Source organism: Leptonotus elevatus, chromosome 3, assembly GCF_054856555.1.
Source record: "Leptonotus elevatus isolate MCC_2025b chromosome 3, RoL_Lele_1.0, whole genome shotgun sequence".
Lineage (NCBI taxonomy): Eukaryota > Metazoa > Chordata > Actinopteri > Syngnathiformes > Syngnathidae > Leptonotus > Leptonotus elevatus.
This window is the reverse complement of record NC_141241.1, coordinates 11,869,028-11,887,243: the sequence shown is the minus strand read 5'-3', so window position 1 is coordinate 11,887,243 and position 18,216 is coordinate 11,869,028. Positions and strand designations below refer to the sequence as shown.

The 18,216-nt window shown below is 38.8% G+C and overlaps 1 protein-coding gene across 2 annotated transcripts in view; it reads left to right on the top strand.

Annotated features, from left to right (window-relative positions):
- The window catches only part of mdga1 (MAM domain containing glycosylphosphatidylinositol anchor 1), a 158,125-nt gene that overhangs the window by 121,690 nt on the left and 18,219 nt on the right, over nucleotides 1–18,216 (top strand). For both annotated transcript variants that reach the window (XM_086071779.1, XM_086071778.1), the window contains exons 12-16: nucleotides 4,219–4,399; nucleotides 6,297–6,320; nucleotides 10,531–10,683; nucleotides 10,752–10,913; nucleotides 16,298–16,428. In XM_086071779.1, the coding sequence (XP_085927905.1) occupies nucleotides 4,219–4,399; nucleotides 6,297–6,320; nucleotides 10,531–10,683; nucleotides 10,752–10,913; nucleotides 16,298–16,428 (651 nt within the window). The remainder of the gene's footprint in view (nucleotides 1–4,218; nucleotides 4,400–6,296; nucleotides 6,321–10,530; nucleotides 10,684–10,751; nucleotides 10,914–16,297; nucleotides 16,429–18,216) is intronic.

Genomic DNA, 18,216 nt, shown 5'->3' with positions numbered 1-18,216 from the left:
GGGTCGTCTGGTCAGAAGACGAACATCTTCATGCCCGAATGTGGTCCACCTCCAATTATCATACACATGAAAAATTTGAGAACAAAATCATGTTGAATTTAAAGGTGCACGTTGAATCTCGTAACTGCATGATATATGGATGTAATATAGCCCACAATGCAGATGGAGTCAATTGTAATCTCTTTCAAGACTCGAGAGCTTGTAATCGTACATGCGCGCATACACAAACAATGACTTCGCATACACACGGCTCATAGCAGCAGACTGCTGGATCAAGTCATGAAAGAGATCCATTAATAGAGGATGAGAGAATAATTAACCTCACACTCTTTATTATTTGAAGAGGCCGCCTCCTCTCATGTTCTCGATCCATATTTAGTTCACATGCATAATTGTCTGTTTCTATTGTGTGAATGCCTCCACAATCTTCCACTCCTTTTACACATTGTTTGGCTCGTTATCATTACAAAAGGACATATTCGGTGATTCTATTGGATATGTTTTGAAATTTAACATACTGGTGTGTGATTCGAGTGAGGAAAGGATCTTTTGTCTGGCGATATCGTTGTTCTCGCCGTCGTTCAACTGCAAGACAGTTATTGATTTTGAACAATGGACAATATTATTTGAGATGTGTGAAGTCGCTGTGGTCGATGCCCAGATTATTCTGAAGAAAATAGTCTTTGATTTTTTATTTTACACGAGTTAGTCAAGTTTGCAGATGTGTCTTAATCGAAAATGTTCAAATCTCAAATGAATTACTACAAATGTTGTTGGTCTAAGCATCTGTCCTATTAGCGTGAACTATCCAATTATTTTCTCATAAATATGTTGAAGGAAATTCTACACATTTACATAATAAAACTGCTTATTCAAGCAAGAAGCCTACTTTTGAATACTGGTCACAAGATGCTCAAGCCAAATGAATTAAAAAAATAAAATTAAATACACATTATTTTTATAGTTCTAATTTCTGATCTGATACAAGTAGGTTTTTGCCTAAAAACAAGATCAATACGTGTTGAAATTGAAATTCATTTGTTCAAGAAATGAACATTTAGAGAGAAATTACAGAAAGTATTATATTAAAAGGCATGTTCAAGCAATAAGTCCATTTTGAATATCTGACCCGATCAGACTTGACTGAAAATTGTTGCGGAAACATGAAAATTATACATATGATCGTTTCTTCCTTAAGTAATTAAGTAAGCCTTGCTTGAGCCTCTATGGTCGGCTAAGAAACATCAAATTGTTGCATTGTGCAAGTATCCAGTGTTTTAAAACATCGGATACATGAAGGCAGACCATTCTCTGTCGACCGATCAGTGGACCACAGTGTGTCAAGAGTCGCATTTGACCAGCATACCGTACTGCTGCGACAAAAGAATGATTAAAAATATGCTGTATCTGTTCTATATTTTGAGTCTTTAAAATGGAATCAACAAGTTGTTCACAAGCGGGTCCTTTTTTTGTGTCATAGACAGGAAGTCAGGCCAAGGCGCTAAGCAAACAGTTTGAGCAGTAGCTCAACTAAGAGCACTCCATTTTATTGTAAAAGATGACACCTGCACATTCAAGTTGTCCTTGATGGTAGACAGTCCAAATCGGAGTAGAGGAAGCCATCATAAGGTTTTAAGATCTCAGAAAAGTTCCACAATGGTGAGCTCCTCTTATTGCCGTAATCTTCTATGTCTGTTTTCCATGACCAAAACAAATGTCTATGCGTGTATTCACAGACCTTGACTCACTCCCACTTACCACATACTTAAAGTATATTACATACACACCTTTCTCCTATTTTCCACATCATTATGCACAGTGTGTTTATGTGATGTGCGAATGTTTACACGTATGAACACGGGGCGTAACTCTTTGCATTAAAATGTCAGCCTAAATGTTGATTAATGGGTGTTAGCACTGGTAGTAAATTGATATAAATATGAAGTGTGACGGAGTGACAGATGCACTGCAGTTATTTGCCACCACAGGAAAATAATGTGCTGTACATGTGAGCGACTGACTTTCATGAATATTATTATTTTGTGATGTGTTAAAAGAGAATTTTTTTTCCCATTGCTTCAAACTATTTTATTTGATCAGAAAGATGGAAATATTTTACACTGGTAAATTAGAAATGAACTCTAAATCTCTTTGCTACAAGGGATGGTTTAGTGAATTCGTTGTTGATAGATAACTAAAATGATTAAACATTGAGAGGCAGTATGTTGGAAATACAGCATAGTTAGACAACGCGCCGTGGAACTTCAGGTGTTTAACCCTTTCATACACGCACACGCACAAACACACAGCTCTGTTGCATGAATTACCTGATAATGGCATGCTGTGGGTGTACCAGCGTGTCATGGTCGAGTAGCTGACCTAATACATTAAGGGGAGCTGGCTGTCAGGTCTTTAAGTAGCTAGGATCAGCGGCAGATACACAGCTAATGGAGCCTTGTGTACGGGGGTGGACTAACACCGCAAAAGCGTTTAAAAAAAATGAAAAATGGTGTCAACTAAATACACACTCAAACCTGATTTACTGTACTTTTATAAGATTAACGTTTTACGCTTGCCAATTTGATTAAAACTTGGGATTTAATGACAATTGGTTATGTAATGTGTTTTTGGACTGGACCAAATGAAGCATGATATGCAACCACAATTTTTTTCTGTTTAGAAATTCTGGTAAATAACTACAATTGGATATCTTAATATTAAAAAAATATATTGTAATTAACTCATTCACTGCCATTGACCCCTATAAACGTCAAAAAATAATTTAAACTATTTCTATTAGTTTAACTTTTTTTTCCAGTTTTGTTAACAAGAGTATGAAAACTTATTTTTTTAAACCAAAAGATTACTAAAAATTAGGGGCGTCAGGCGATTAACATTTTTAATTGGAATTAATCGCATGACTTAAATAGTTAACTTACGATTAATCACAAATTTTATATCTGTTCTAAATGTACAATACTTTTTTTCTAGGTTTTCATACTCTTCATACTCTACTCACAAAAAAAATTATAAATTAAAAAAACTAATATGAATAGTTCAAATGAATTTTTTACGTCTATAGCCATCAATGGCAGTGAATGAGTTAATATGAATAAAATATGAACGTTTTTCAAATACCCCCAACGGTACAAAGTTAAAAAAAAATATCCTCACATGGTTTCTCTGTGCCCCGCCATGTCCTTTTTAACCATAGTTCTTCAAGTTGTGTGTGTTGTGTGTGAGTGCGGACGTCATCGTGGGGATATTGGAGGGAGGAGGCAGGTTTTGTTTTCATGTTGTACCTTGGATGTTTAAATTGCATAGCACATCGAGTTGCATTTTTATGTATGAAAAGTGCGATATAAATAAAGCTTCATTTGATACAAAATTAACCACCCAATGACATTGGGGCTGCACTTTTTTTCTTGAATTGGATCGCATTTTGTAATTCTTTTATCATAATAATAGTTCATTTGTTCATGTTCTGCCAACATTTGTCAATTTTCTTACTGATTCCAGTGCAAATCTCGTAAAAAACAAACAAAAAACGGAGTCATCTTATATGCTAGCAAAACGCTTAAGAGTTGGCTCGTACCCTTTCTCCTTGGTCATTAATGGAAATGTGAAGGGCATGCACCGTTGTAAAATAATATGAGGATATACTGATCAATATGATACCATTAGTGGTTATCCACAGCACAAAGTGCATATCTTCAGCGTTCCAATCAGGGATGCTCTCATCTAATCATATTTGAATTGTGTGGATTTATAATAAATGTCCTGCTTAACCTTGTATCCTCATTAACTTATTAGTTTTGTCCGGAAGGAGCCGTCAGTGTGGCTGGGTGATAGTAGTGCTGCTGGCACTGATGGATACGTTTACAATCTCTTGGTGCTCTAGTACAAATCTTTAAATTATAGTATTTGGAAGGAAAGGGATGTAGAAGACAGCAAAATATATCCAAAGGTAGCAGTGAAGGGAATAGGGAGGGAATCAAGTTATTCAGGCAGTACTGCAGTCTTTTGAGTGTATTTTTTTTTTATTATATCTGCATCTCAAGCAGATTTGTTGTATTTGTGATCCTATTTGTTGGATTTGTGCACTGTGGGAATTTATTTGTGCTTGCTAGTAACTTTTTCCCCACACTTGTAGATGTTCTTGTACATTATATCTGAGCTCGGCCTCTGCCTCTCTACACTGCTGTGTGTTCGATCCAGAATAAGCAGAACATGCTGTCGAAGCCTATTGACCTCAAAGGCAAGGAGCCAGAGAAGGGCGTGCTGATGTCCTACACCATTCCTGACCTGAGAATACCTCTCTCCTATGAGGTCCAGTTGGCCCCCATCACCACCTACAGCCCGGGGGAATACGTCACTCGCACCATCCAGTACTCAGAGCGTGAGTGCTCATACATTCATTTAAAGTGGAACATCTAATATCAAAGACCATACAACACATTTATATGTATTTACAATTAAAAAAATAATAATAATTTTTAAAGCAAAATTTTTTTTTTTAAAGTGCGTGTCGCAACATTGACGCAAATTTGAGTGTTAAAATAAACATATTTTTCACCCACACGTGTTTTAAGAACTGTATAATGGACAGGAGGTACTACTGTGGCACAATGGCTGTTGCCCCTATTTTCCTGTAGAGTGAAATAATGATCGAGGGTTCGGGATGGAATCTTAAAGCTTTTTCCCTGAGCGTGAAGTCAGTCGTGTGTTTCTACGAGTCTGTGGGAAAAGACAAGCGTGTGCCACAGCGGATATAAAAGTCTGTCAAAATAATAATAAACCAATACTGCAGTGCGACCCTCCGTCTCCCGGTGGCTGCTTTTGTTCGACCATCGGGCCGAAAGTTTGGCGACATGCAACGGGAGTTGTCCACGGAGGTGACTCTGACCGAAGTAAAAATCTCCCCTGCGTCCCCCGACCACAGTCAGAATACCGAGCAGGAAAACATAACACTCTCGTGTGGCAAAAAGGGCAAAACTGAAGTTGCACAAGCGTCGCAGGAGGATGTGGATCAATATTGGTGCAGAGTTAATATTTGAGTAGGTGGAAAAACTTAAGAGGATGAAATGGGACCCACAGCTTGCTTTCTTCTTGCTAAAAAGGTAAGACCTCGTCCCGAAAATGCAATAGGGTCGATTTATGATAAGCAATGCACAATAAAACTACCACTAACTAACGTCTCGGCACGTGCACTTCGCTGTCTTCGATTCCGCTTTTTGCCAGAGGGGTCGCTAATCTGCAAAAATTCTATCTCGCGACATGGACCTTTGACAATGTTTTTTTTTCTTCATAAAGCTGTTTTTCAAAAATGACAACACAATTGATATATTTCTCATTATAAATAATGGAAATAGCACAGTTACCATCACAAAATAGTAAAACATATAGTAAAATCTCATTTATAACATGAAAAATCACTTTTTTTTTTCTCCAATTGCTAAAGATATGTTAAGGATTCGAGTAAGTCTGGGCCACTGAGTCTGGAAATGGCATCTGTTTCTTTGAATTGGCTCTAGTTTTAGAAATATTGATATTTTTAACAATTCATTGATTGCTAATTCATTTGGTGATATCAAAAAGGCTCGTCATTTATTCTCTAATAAATGTGAAGCTAGCTTGTTGTTAACTGCTAATATTGCCTAATTTTATGAATTTTTGTTTAATTTTCACGTGACAGATGATTTGAATATAGACGGCTCTCTGTGATAGTAATTTCCAACTTTCACGATATTGCATCAAAAATGAAAGACTACTGTATGGACATGGCTGAAATGACAGATACAGCCTCAAAGTTGTTGCATAAAGAGAATAGGCCCTATATGTCAAAATTAGCATATTTTTTAGCATAACAGCACAATATTTTCCTCTCTACAAATATTAGTAAGTAAGATTTTAGATAAATCTCTTTCCACAGATTCTGGTTTATCAGACAAATTCCCGTCAAAACCATATAAGTGATTTTGCCGGCTTAACCAGCGAGTTTGAGTAAAGACTGGTTTGTTAAAAAGTGATCAGTAAGAAGGACAACTGTGTCCGGCTGTCAGCACCGCTAAACGCTGCATCATGCGTCGTATAATACAATCGAGTCGTTTTTTTTTTAGCATCCTTAATGAGGGATTAGACTTGATTTGCACGAGTCCAGTCCAAATTTAGCTTTGTCCGACTTTTGTCTGACTTCAAATTCATACATACTGTATACAATCATTTGATTTTAGAAGTTCTACTTTCTTGAGTATTCTACTTATCTACATGTTAACCAGTGCTCCATTTTCTTACAGCATACACCTACCCAAGACCCTCAGGTGAGTCCTCTCGTTCAGCTTTCCATCATCCAAATTCTTCTAATCTTCTAAACCCGTTGCTGTCAAATGATTGATGACAGGGTGGTGAAATTAGCAGCACATTTTTTCTTTTTTTCCTTCTCCTTCCAAAAGCCAATTTATGTTTTTATGGCTGCAAGAAGTGTCAACATTGGTTTGTAAAGACTTTGGATGATCCAATCTGGTTGCTTTACGGAACAGGATTCTGATGAGAAGCATATGATAATTGCAGGTTTATTCTATGTTCAAAATATCAGGAATGGAGGATAGCCTTTATTGGTGGCTATACAGTATAGCTATATAGAAAATAAATATTCATACTGTACACACTTCTGTTAATTAATAAATCAATTAGGATTTGGACTCGACCCCTTACTTACTAAATTAAAAAGTGTTTTAGTCATCGAGACATGTTGAGCAATTTAATACTTTCAACTTTATGGGCAGAGTTTGGGGAAGACTCTTTCCAGTTCCCAAGGTTTATTACTGCAGGGCATGATTGGATGAGTTTGGTGTGGAGGAACTTGACCTCGAGCCAATCCGATATCTATGAGACATACACTGCGATCCAAATTATTATGCAAATTATATTTAAGGGGGTTCATTTCCAGACATTTGCTTTGGTAGGCTATTCTGACATCATGTTCAAGTTCAATGGATGCAAGTATTGTAGGATTATCTCATTATATGAATTCAGTCCATTTCGATTTATTGCATTTAACCGATGGATATGATGCAATTAACAAAAGGGAGAAAAGAGGCGTCTATTTGAGGGAGGTGTTTATTTGTCTTAAGTTTATGATGCACTCAGCAACTAATCGGCAAAATATGTCGATTCTTCCAAAAAAGATAAGGTTTGTTTTCCTCGACTGCTGAGAGCCAGGTCGTCTCCTCACAAACAAACACTACCTTATTGCGCTGGTCAGCCATATTTTTCGTTTACGTTCCACTCTTTCCTCCTGAGGTCGAACCTCATAAGCTCGTCCAATCTGTCCTCTTCCCCGCTTTACCCCAATGCAGCATTAAACTACATTAAACCTACATCTTATATCAGGTTTGTGCCATCTTTCCTTTTACGTGAATATGCTCACAGCGTCTCAAACGCACTCTTCTCTTTTTGTCTAATTTCTTTATTTTAACACTTTTTTTTTTCTCCCTCTGTCTTTATCAGCCCACTCAACATTCTCTGTCCTCTTTAGTAGGCGACATACAGCATTTGTCTGGCACGGGTGTCACTCAGCTCTGCCAGAACGATGCAATTGAAACAACTGCAGATTGGAACGGTCTGTGAGAACAACGGTGCAAATTGAAATGAGCGTGTGTGGTGGAGCAGGGTGTGAATAGAATAGTAATAGATTAGCTCATTGAAGCAAATACTCACACGTACAGCAGATACAGTATGTAAATATGTTGCAATGAATAAGGGCCTGATGAATGGTTTTATTCATTAAACATACTGTGTTGATTATGTGGAATTTGATTAGGCTGATCAACAACGTGTACGTGTGTATGTCGGGCTCATTGAAGTCTCTAAATTGTCAGAAATGAAAAACAAACAAAACATTTTTGGGTTCGTGACCATTTTTAAATACTTAATATATTATATACCTTGTAAGATTAGTGCCTAACTACCTTAACACTGTGTGTTCATTGAGGTATCAATAGCTGCGCTGACTTCATTATGTTGCACTTAGCTTGTACATTTGAATGTGAAGATGTTTAGCTCTGAGCCTCAGAACCACTTACCTTTCTGTGATGTCGTTATCTAAAAATGCAGAATTTAAATTACATTATTGGTGTGCAAGGAGTGTCGAGTAATGTGGACTCTTGTAAATGGACTACGGAAAGTGAGAGGATTCCTTGGTTTGACAAGTTATGTTAACATCTGAGACACAGTGCCAAAGAGCGGCTGGCTACTGCCCGGGGCGTGTAAAACAATTTGATCCCTTAGGACAGCACACTCCTCAGGTTTTCCAGGTTTTCATCACCTAACATCTTGTGAATGTTTATAAACACCAAAAAAGCCAAAGAAAATGCATTTGGAAAAATACAAATAGCATCCAGCACTGATGGTGCACTGTTTTTGTTTGGGTCATTGAAATTGCCTGTTGAATTTTGATGATTTTGAAGCAAAATATAACTTGTTCATTGTAATACCGGGGATGAACAGTAATTTCTAGACTCTAAGCCGCTACTTTTTTTTCATTGCATTCGACCCTGCGGCTAATACAAAGGTCCATCAGTTAACAGGGGCGCGCTCTATAAAGGAAGCGCAAGAGCGTCAGGTAGAGCAAAACAAACCAAGTGAGCCCAAATACAGTAGGATAGAGAACCAGAGCGAGACAATTTGCACCCTCATTATGGAACCGGGTGCAGAAACATTAAAACACCTGCGGCTTACAGTCGGGTGCGGCTTATATGTGGAACAAACTCGAGTATTCCCCAAATTTAACTAGCGCGACTTATAGTCAGGTGCGCTTTATAGTCCAGAAATTACTGTAAGTAAGTTTCCACCTCGATATCGATTTGGATGAGGTTTCCTTTGTAAACGTTTTCCATTTAAACAGTTCTAAAACTGAAAACAAATCTTAACTAATAATGTCATTTACATTTACTTCATTAAATGTGTAAAAAAAATACATTACATGAAAAAACAAGTAGCACAATAAAAATATACTTAATGTTTTAACTTAGTAAATCTTGATAATTCTACTGAACTCAACTTTATTTGTAGAGGACTTTAGAAATGACCATAGCATATAAAGGTCTGTTCATAAAGTAAAAACAGACATGAAAATAAAGACCGTTAAAACATTAAATAAATAATATAAAGACAGTAAATACTTTACAATAGAACGAAAACAATTTTGAGCCTCATCCTGAGCCGAAAGCAAAACATTACAAATGTGTTGTAAGACGAGTTTTAAACAAGGACAAAGAAGGAGCTTGCCTAACATTTGACGGAAGGTCAAGGGACGGACCGGCAGCGGAAAAGACTCCCCCCCCCCACCACCCCCCTTTTCAGCCTCAGTAGCATCTGGTCCGCTGACCTGAAGCATTGGGCGGGTGCTTAAGGTTAGAGGAGCTCAGAGAGGTAATGTGGGCCGAGACCATTTAAAAATTTGAAAACAAAGTCATCTTAAAACTAACTCTTAGCGTGAACAGGGAACCAGTAAAGGGAGGCCAGAATTGGAGTTATATGTTCTCTCCGACGAGCTCCAGTTAGGATGTAAGCAGCCGCTTTTTGGACCAAGTGGAGACGCTTGAGGAAGAACTGGCTGACTCCAAAATAAAGTGCATTCATTCAGCGGGGATCGAACAACTTAAAACAGTTGTAAATATAATGATCAACTCAAAATGATATTTACAGAGCCAAAAATACACCCAACCTCCAAAATGATTAGGATTCCCAGGTTGTACTGTACTGCAAAGGCTTTCACTTCCAAAAATGTTACCCTTTTGCTTTCTTTAATGCACACCCCTTGCAAGCAACTACAGACACATACATTTCCTGTAGTGATCTATGTAGTGGCATTCTCGGAGCATTCCCTGTCCAGATCAGTTGATAAACTGCACTTGGCTCCAGTCCAACTTCTGTGCTCTTCACAAAGAAAAGCACTAAAAGTCACACTGTGCTCTTTGCGAGGAGGTGTCAGAGTACACATGTATATGAGTCGGGTGGGAGTTGGGTCAGCGGTTTGAATTAGAAACAGCGACAAAAAAAAAGAAAAAAAAAAGGGCAACACACTTTGATAGTAATCCAGGTCAGCCACTGATTCATTTTCCTGGCTTACTGCTAGCAAGTATTGATTTTAAACCAAAGATACAAAGCACTCCGGCACACAGGAGGCTTTTTCATTAAACTTCTAGTTGGGTCAGTTCGGGGTTGGACCAAGTTCTCTTCATAAACCCATCCAATATGTCAGGCGGATTCAGGCAGGGCAGTTGCCAGGTTGCAAAATGCCAATTTGAGTCGGATTCTGTGAATTAAGAATCAGCACAGAAAATGACATGATGATGAGGTCATGATGTCTGAAATGTCATGCTTGATGACGGCGTGCAACCTCTTCAGTGACTTTAAAGGCATATTTTTTGTCTGGAAGAACATATTGCATTATCACAAATGTTCTGCATATCATATCGCTAATCTAACACAGTTGCACGCTCTGTTTTTTCCACATTCCCACACCAGACCACGTGTGCGGGTTTGAGGATGAGAGGATTTGTGGTTTCTCACAAGACCGAAGCGACGTCTTTGACTGGACGCGACAAAATCACCTGACCCAGAATCCTAAGCGGTCTGCCAATACAGGCCCGGAGACGGATCGCAGCGGAACCAAAGAGGGTGAGGAAAGGGGAATACATTTAATCCACAGCAGTGAAGACCTCTGAATGTGGTTTTCTTGTTCCCAGGCTACTATATGTACATCGAAGCATCGCGGCCACGGGTTCAAGGGGACAAGGCCTGTCTGCTCTCTCCACTTTTTAATGTGAGCACGGTCAGGGGCCCCAAGGGCTCGGGCAGGGTCCCTTACTGTGTCTCCTTCTACTATCACATGAAGGGCAAGCACATAGGTGAGTGAATGAGGGGACAATAACATATATAACACACTTAAAGTCGCTCGAGAGCCTCAGCAGAAACACAATGGAACATGCAGTAAAGTCAGCTCCGTATCAACCTTCAAACATCAAAATAAGGACGGATTCTTATTCAGCACGGCATATACAGTACCGTATATATTGGTGCAACATTCAAGTTTTAATTTTAGTCAGCGCAATGTCTAAAATTCGATTGAAATGACCATTAAACAGCTCTTAAAAAGTCTGCAGATACTCTGCCATTATAACTGAAGTCATTTTTCATTTTCACTGAAATGAACTGATTTCACTAAAAGGCTAATCAAATATTTGTTCAGGGTTTGCCACTTGACATCGCTCTGGTGTTGCCAAGCATTTTAAAAGTTTGTATCATTGGGTTGGTATTTGAGTTGTCAACAGCTGAAATGTGCTTGATTTGTACTTTTTGTACTACTTTCCATTCCTTAAGTCCCTCCTATTCTGTCCTCTTAACGGCTTTCGAGAATACATGACCTAATGTATCTGGCCCAACGGATGAAAGATGACTATTAAACTAACAAATCTGAACATTGGAACTCCCAAAATCAGGAGAAATAGACAATTAATGTGACAACAGGCATTAGTGAAATATGTGACTCTTCTTTGAAAATCGTGAGGTTTGGCAAGCTGTGCTCACAATCAGCGTGCTTCTGTGCAAATCTCAGCTTTGGACTTGAACCTCAGTTTGACATATAGACAATAGTGGGGGTGGCAGGTCTTTGTACATTTCCACTTGTGCCCTTATGCGCGTGTTTCTGTGTGTGTTTGTTTTTGAAGTGGGCAGTGGGTGTGTGATTTATGGCAATGGCGCGACACAATCAGTCACTTGGGTAAGCTGTTCATCATAATATGCTCTGTCACACAGCTAGAAGGCATCCAGCACAGAGCCTGCAGAACTCAACACAGACACACACGTGCACACACGTGCACACACAGTATTCCCATTAGAGCATCACCAGACTTGCACACAACATAACACGGAGCACACAAAGGCTCACTAACAAAAACGGTTTCCTAATCAAACCCAGTTCTCATTTTGTGGAATAAGTGGAGGGTCAAATGAATGGTGTTTAATAGCAGAGACCAACTCAGATGCATTGAAATGGAATATCTTAAATGTGTAGCGTAATGTGGACAATACAATATTAGTGCAAGAGAGGAGCGACAGTTGCATAAAAAACGCCACTTGTTCATTGAAATAAAATAAAAAGACTTAATGATTTGAGTTGGAAAACGGTCTTGTAGCCAAGAGTTGTATATGTTAAATGTGATAATTATTTGGAATGTAAAAATAAAAAAATAAACAATCTAGCAAAACCTTCCTTCAGCTACATGGAGATGGGGAACTACAAGAGCACAACACTTTCTTAATTCAAGGTAAAGACAGACAGAGACAATGAAAAGGCTACTCTCCCTGTTCATTTTGTTCACCAGTAAACCCTATACCTATGTCTTAAATAAAAAAAATTAAAAAATCAATAAAGAAGGATTAGGTAAAATGTGCATAGGAAATGAGTTTACTGAAATTTTGTAGAGGGCTGGCACAAGGGCCAGGGAGGAACCAGTTACAGTCTGCTGGCATTGGGGCCAAGTCAATTAGTGACCCATCAGATACAGCAGATGGAGCTTAGAGTTGCAATGTACTACCAAAGCACATTGTGAAGAATTTTGTATTACACGAAGAAACTCTCGGCCGGTGATTTCCCAGTTGACAAATGCTTAAGCCTTTGCACTTTTGTTTTTAGGAAGACTTTAGAATTGAGAACCAAAACACAAAAAGCAAATGTTTACAAAGGTAATCAATTCTACGAGAAACAGGGCCATTTTCTCTGAGGCGTCCATAAAATCAAAGTTCTCATCACTGGCGGTCTTGTTGCGGTGGTGTTTCGCAGCAAGGCAACATCTGTCACCGAGCACTTGCTTACGATTACAACAATCTGTTAGTAGTTTACGCCAAACTCCTCGACAAGATCCGCTTTCATCGGCGCTGTTGTTCTCCCATTCGCTTCCAATCTGTTGTCACTTTAATTGCCTCTCCGCGGCCAAGCTCACGCTGCAGCCGCGGAGTCGCAGCGGTGCTCCTCACGACAAAATAAAGAAAGAGGTAAAGGGGTCCTGTAAAAGGAGTGAGGAGGTTGAGGTAAGTAAGATGAGCGTAAGAAAGGAAGCATGGAGGATGAGTGTTACAGCATTCGAGATTTTTTTTTATTTTTTATAAAGCTCTCAAAAGAGCTTGAAAGGCTGTTAGAGATGCAAGGTGATGCAAAAAGGCTTCAACGGAAAGATGCCGAAAGGCCATCAGCATATTGATGTTCACACACAGTCAGATGACACAAAAGCACCGTTACCAATGCACATGCACTCCATCAGTTTGAAGAGAAAGTACACGAAGGCTATTGAAAAACATACTTGTACTGTATATTCCGTGTTTTGCTCTCCTTTTGCCGAGGCCATTGCGTTGTAAAACAGTATCTGGCGAGGAGAGGGTGTTCTGATTTGTTTGGTTCAGCTTAATGCAGCAGCACATAAACAAGATTTCATGATGTTTCTGTGGTCGTACTTTAGTTGAACCCCCCCCTCACACACACACACACACACACACACACTTCCTCAGTGCCACTGGCAAGCCAACTTGGAACTGTTGGATTGTTTTGAGAACACAGTGATGGAAGGCAAATGAATGATTATTTAAATGATCCCTCACTTGAATGATTGTTTGGTTGAGGTTTTTAATTAAAATAATTCCAGTGTGATTTACAAAGGGAAAAACTTTTTGGCCATATGTTGACAAGTGTCTGGCTGAGTCAGTGTTAGTTATTGTTATGAGTGCAATGGAACCTCGAAAGTCAAAGAAATTGGAAAAAAAAAAATCCATTGGAAATAAAAATGATCGGTTCCAGGTAGAAACTGTCACATAACATTGTGGAGCTTCATACTTGCGTTCATCTGAGACTATGATGGTGCTATTTTGGTTATGCCTGGATCAGACAGCAACATTTTAGTTATTGGTCCGTTTGCTATCATGAACAACTTTCAAATATATATATTTTTAATTAAAGAAGCGAAAAAATACTAATGCAATTTTAGATGGAAAACAGCAAAGAAACGCTTCGGCTTATCAAGAATTACAAAAGCAAACGCATACGACGTCATCGCACTGTTCTTCTTCTTCTTTTAAATTACTGGTGGATCACATCTCTATGGTGTATTCCGCCACCAACAGCGGCGGATTCCCCTCTCAATATTCGCAAAAAAAGAACAGATTCAAACACATAAGTCGCATGTCCGTTTTGCGCATTTTTTGTAAATTTGCTTTAAAAATTCTAAACAATTGGATGGAAACCCCACCATAGTTCAAATAGGGTAGCCACTACTATAAGAGGAAGTCGGAATATCAGAGTTTTCTTCTCTTCTGATATTCTTTTCTCAACACCGAATCCTAAGGCTGGTTCTTGAACTAAGTTGCAAAACAACCCAAGACAAAGAAAATTCAAACACATGCGTTATATATTCTGTGATGTCACGCCTGACATGGCTCTGATTTTCTCCGGCCAAAAGTGTAACTGCAATCCACCTCTGTGTCTCGCTCGTGCGCTCAAATAAACGTCCTTTTTTTTCAGCTTTATTGGAGTCAGAGCTGACGTTTGGCGATAGTGAGAATTAGCTTTATTAATCTTCCGACATTATGACGTGCAATAGCTTCCTTGATGGATAGCTACTTTAGAGTCACGTATTTGTCATTCATCCGATCAAGACGTTGCGCTCCTAATTCAAGGCTGTTGGCACTTGGATCATTAATCCAAAGTAAAGGCAATTGGCTCTTCATGCTCTTCATCATGCCTTCGCTCGTCTTCACACAATTTATCAACCAGAAGTCAGGCAAGTGAACCAGTACACCATCAATGAACAAAAAAGTCAAAATAACATTAGAGGTGTGTAGTAGGCTAGCTCATCTAGTACATCCGATTTTCTAGCGGAGCAGCAACTGAATCAGGTTTAACCAAGATGATTTTAAAATCTTGTGTGCACAATACATAATAATGTTGTGTCATTTACAGTACGCTTACCCTTGGCATGCATCCCATGCGACAGAACAAAATGTTAATTACTTACTCGCTTGCTTATTTCAAGTCTTGAGTCACATTACCTCCAAAACATGCAAATCTCACCCGTGAGAGTGGATAGAACATTTTGTGGGCATATGGGGCGATGAATTTTCTTGCAAAAAGCAGACTCCCACCAAATGGAAAGACATAAAATACCTTAGCACCACTGCCTACGCATGCATTAAGAGACTGGATGTTGGTTAATATTGCGCTTAAGAGCTGTCTGGGAATTCTTAACAAGACGAATGCTTCTTTAACAACTTTGAGGCCTAAGAGACTTGGAGGAGTTGCGCTCGGTGCTCGTATATAGGAGCTCAGGGAGGAAATGGGATGCTGTAACAGTCGTTACTTGGCTTTGTGATAGAAGTGAATCACTATACTGATATTAAAAGTTAGTAAGACTGGCCAGTTAATCGCCAAATATGTGTGCCATCATTTTATTATTTACTTGCGGCACCAAGGAGGGAGGATTCCACTTGCAATCTGAATCGAAATTATTCTCCTTTTTCCATCTTTACTCTGCAATTTTTTTTCCTGGTAGAATATTTATTTAAGGGAGGCATTTGTTTTTTTCTTGGGTAAATGACACACATTGTGACTAACTGCAGAGGGATATCCATTATTTGAGGACATATAGTATTTACCTGTCATAAACTGTATGTTAATGTTTTGGAATATTTGTGCTCCAGTAGAGTTCATAAAGCCGCTACTCCACTAATGAATCCATTATTATTGACGTTTTTTGGTTTGCCTGATGGAATCTTTTACAATGTGGTCTTAATACTCTTGGTATAATGGTCAGCACAATGGCCAACTATATGAGTTGGGTTCAATATGTGGGAGGAAAGTAGCCATCATGCGGCACATGGGTCAATATCTTGAAATGTTTCAAGCCTTTGGAGTTGAAGGTCAGTCCGTCCTTTATAGCTAGGAGCTTGTCCTCACTGGGGTCGCGTGTGAGCTGGAGCCTGCAGGTGGCTTTGGGTCAGAGGCGGGGTTACACCCTGGACTCATTGCCAGCCAATCACAGGGCACTTACAGTCGAAGTACAGTTATACGCTCACATTCAGTATGGACTGTTTAGAATCTTCAGTTAACTTAACATACTTGTCTTTGGAAAGTGGAAGGAAAGTATCTGTAAAAATAAATAAATAAATAAAATAATACAATTGTAACATGCTATGTCCAACAAATGTATTTAGTCAGCTTTCCTAAATATGCCCTGCATTTTCACAGGCACTCTCAATGTTCTATTGAAAGTGAGGAGTATTGCCTCAGTGGACACCATGTTGTGGACCAAGTCAGGTCATCAGGGCCCCGACTGGAAGAAAGCATACTTCGATATCAGTCCCAGTGGACCATTTCAGGTAAGAGTGCAATGAAAACAATATCCCAAAGCTATTGTTACTTTGTCTAAGAAAATAAAAAAAATCCATGGGTTGTATATTATGTTAGTTGTAAAGTGCATGTTAGTGTTGGTGATTTTTTTTTAATGACTATTGTAAAACTTGCTTTTGGTGCATGAATTGTTCATTTTTCTTGACTTTTGTTTTTTCAACATCATGTTAATGCTGGTCATTTTGGTCATCTTTCTCATCCGAATCGCTAATGTTTATAACCTTTCAAATCTATTACCTAATTGAATTGATTATGCACCCCGGGGCAGTGTGGAATAATTCTTAAGTGAATTCACAACATAGTGCAAAAGGTTGCAGAGAGTTGAGATTATAGTTATGCAACTGAAGTGTGTGTTTCTAAAACGACAGTAAGGACCTTCTTACTCGGCCCTGCAGCTTTACGCTCACCTATGTTGAATGCGAAGCCATGACTTGACCTAAATTTGTGACCCACTCATCTGTAGTAGTAACCTGGGTACAATTTGCTGATTGTCTCTGAACTGACAAACAGGCTCAGGCCCACGGCATGTTCCAATTCGACTGCAATTCCGTTGGCCCAACAAGAAGAAAACAAAAATAAAGAGTTTATGAGGCTTTTATTTCCACGGCATTACATGGTATTGCTTGCGTTTCTTGTCAACTCTCTTATCTTTGGGAGATTTCATCTACTGAAGGGTTCCTCTCTTCTGCATATTTCCCAAGAGGGAAGTCTCCTATGCAGCCTAGATAGAAAAGAGCTGGTGGGGGTGCGCACTCTGGGGGCTGCTTGGAATAAAATGAATCCAGTGAAGAATTGAGCTTCAGACTTTGTTTGGAATTTGATACATTTTTTATAGGAAATTCACCACAAGTGGTGCAATGGAAGAAAAGTTGCAGAACAACAATTATGAGCTTACTTGTACGTGGAGTTGACGCATATCTACCATTTTTAGTATTGCGTGTAAATGCAAATAAATCTCGGTAAGTAGCTAATTGCTGACAAGGTTATTGAATCCATTTATTCCAATGTCATAAAAATAAACCTCCAAGCATCTGTCAAGTTGGTGCCTGTGCCAAAATTGTAGGTTTTGGAATGGTTTCCCTTTCCATATAGTCGGTTAAAAAAGCACATGAATCAGAACGAATGGGAGCAATTAAAAACATATCACACGTTTTAATCAACCTTAAATTTTGACACTGGCAGTTAAATGTTTTTTTCTCGTGAAATACATCATTTGGGAAATTTGGAGCATTTTGATATTTTTGGATGGAAGTCCGTATTGATAAATGAGAATCTTTTGAGTGAACATTCAGCTTTTTTTTTTTACTGCTGAATATCAGCAACAAGCTTGTCCACGCAGCTGCCAGAGGATTATTTGCCTGCAGGTGGAGAATGTGCTGATCTCAGGGTGGACAACAAGTTATTGCGCTTATTTCACAGATCAAAACAGGATGTACACACCCAATGACACGGACTCTACGTAGAAATAAATCCTCATTGCAAACTAGTGATGATGCACAAGTTGGCTTACCTTATTATATTTCAATAATAAATTTGTACAAGATGATTGATGATATAATATACATTGTATTGCATACACGACCAAATACTGTACTACTTTATCAGAAGGTACTAGGGAATCTGTATGAATTTGGGATGTTCAATCCACCTTACTTTCAGACAGACACCAGTACCGGTGCTCCACTCTTGAGTACGTAAATAACAGATAGTTTTAAAGGAAGACCTATATATCTCAATATCGCATTTTTCCTACATCC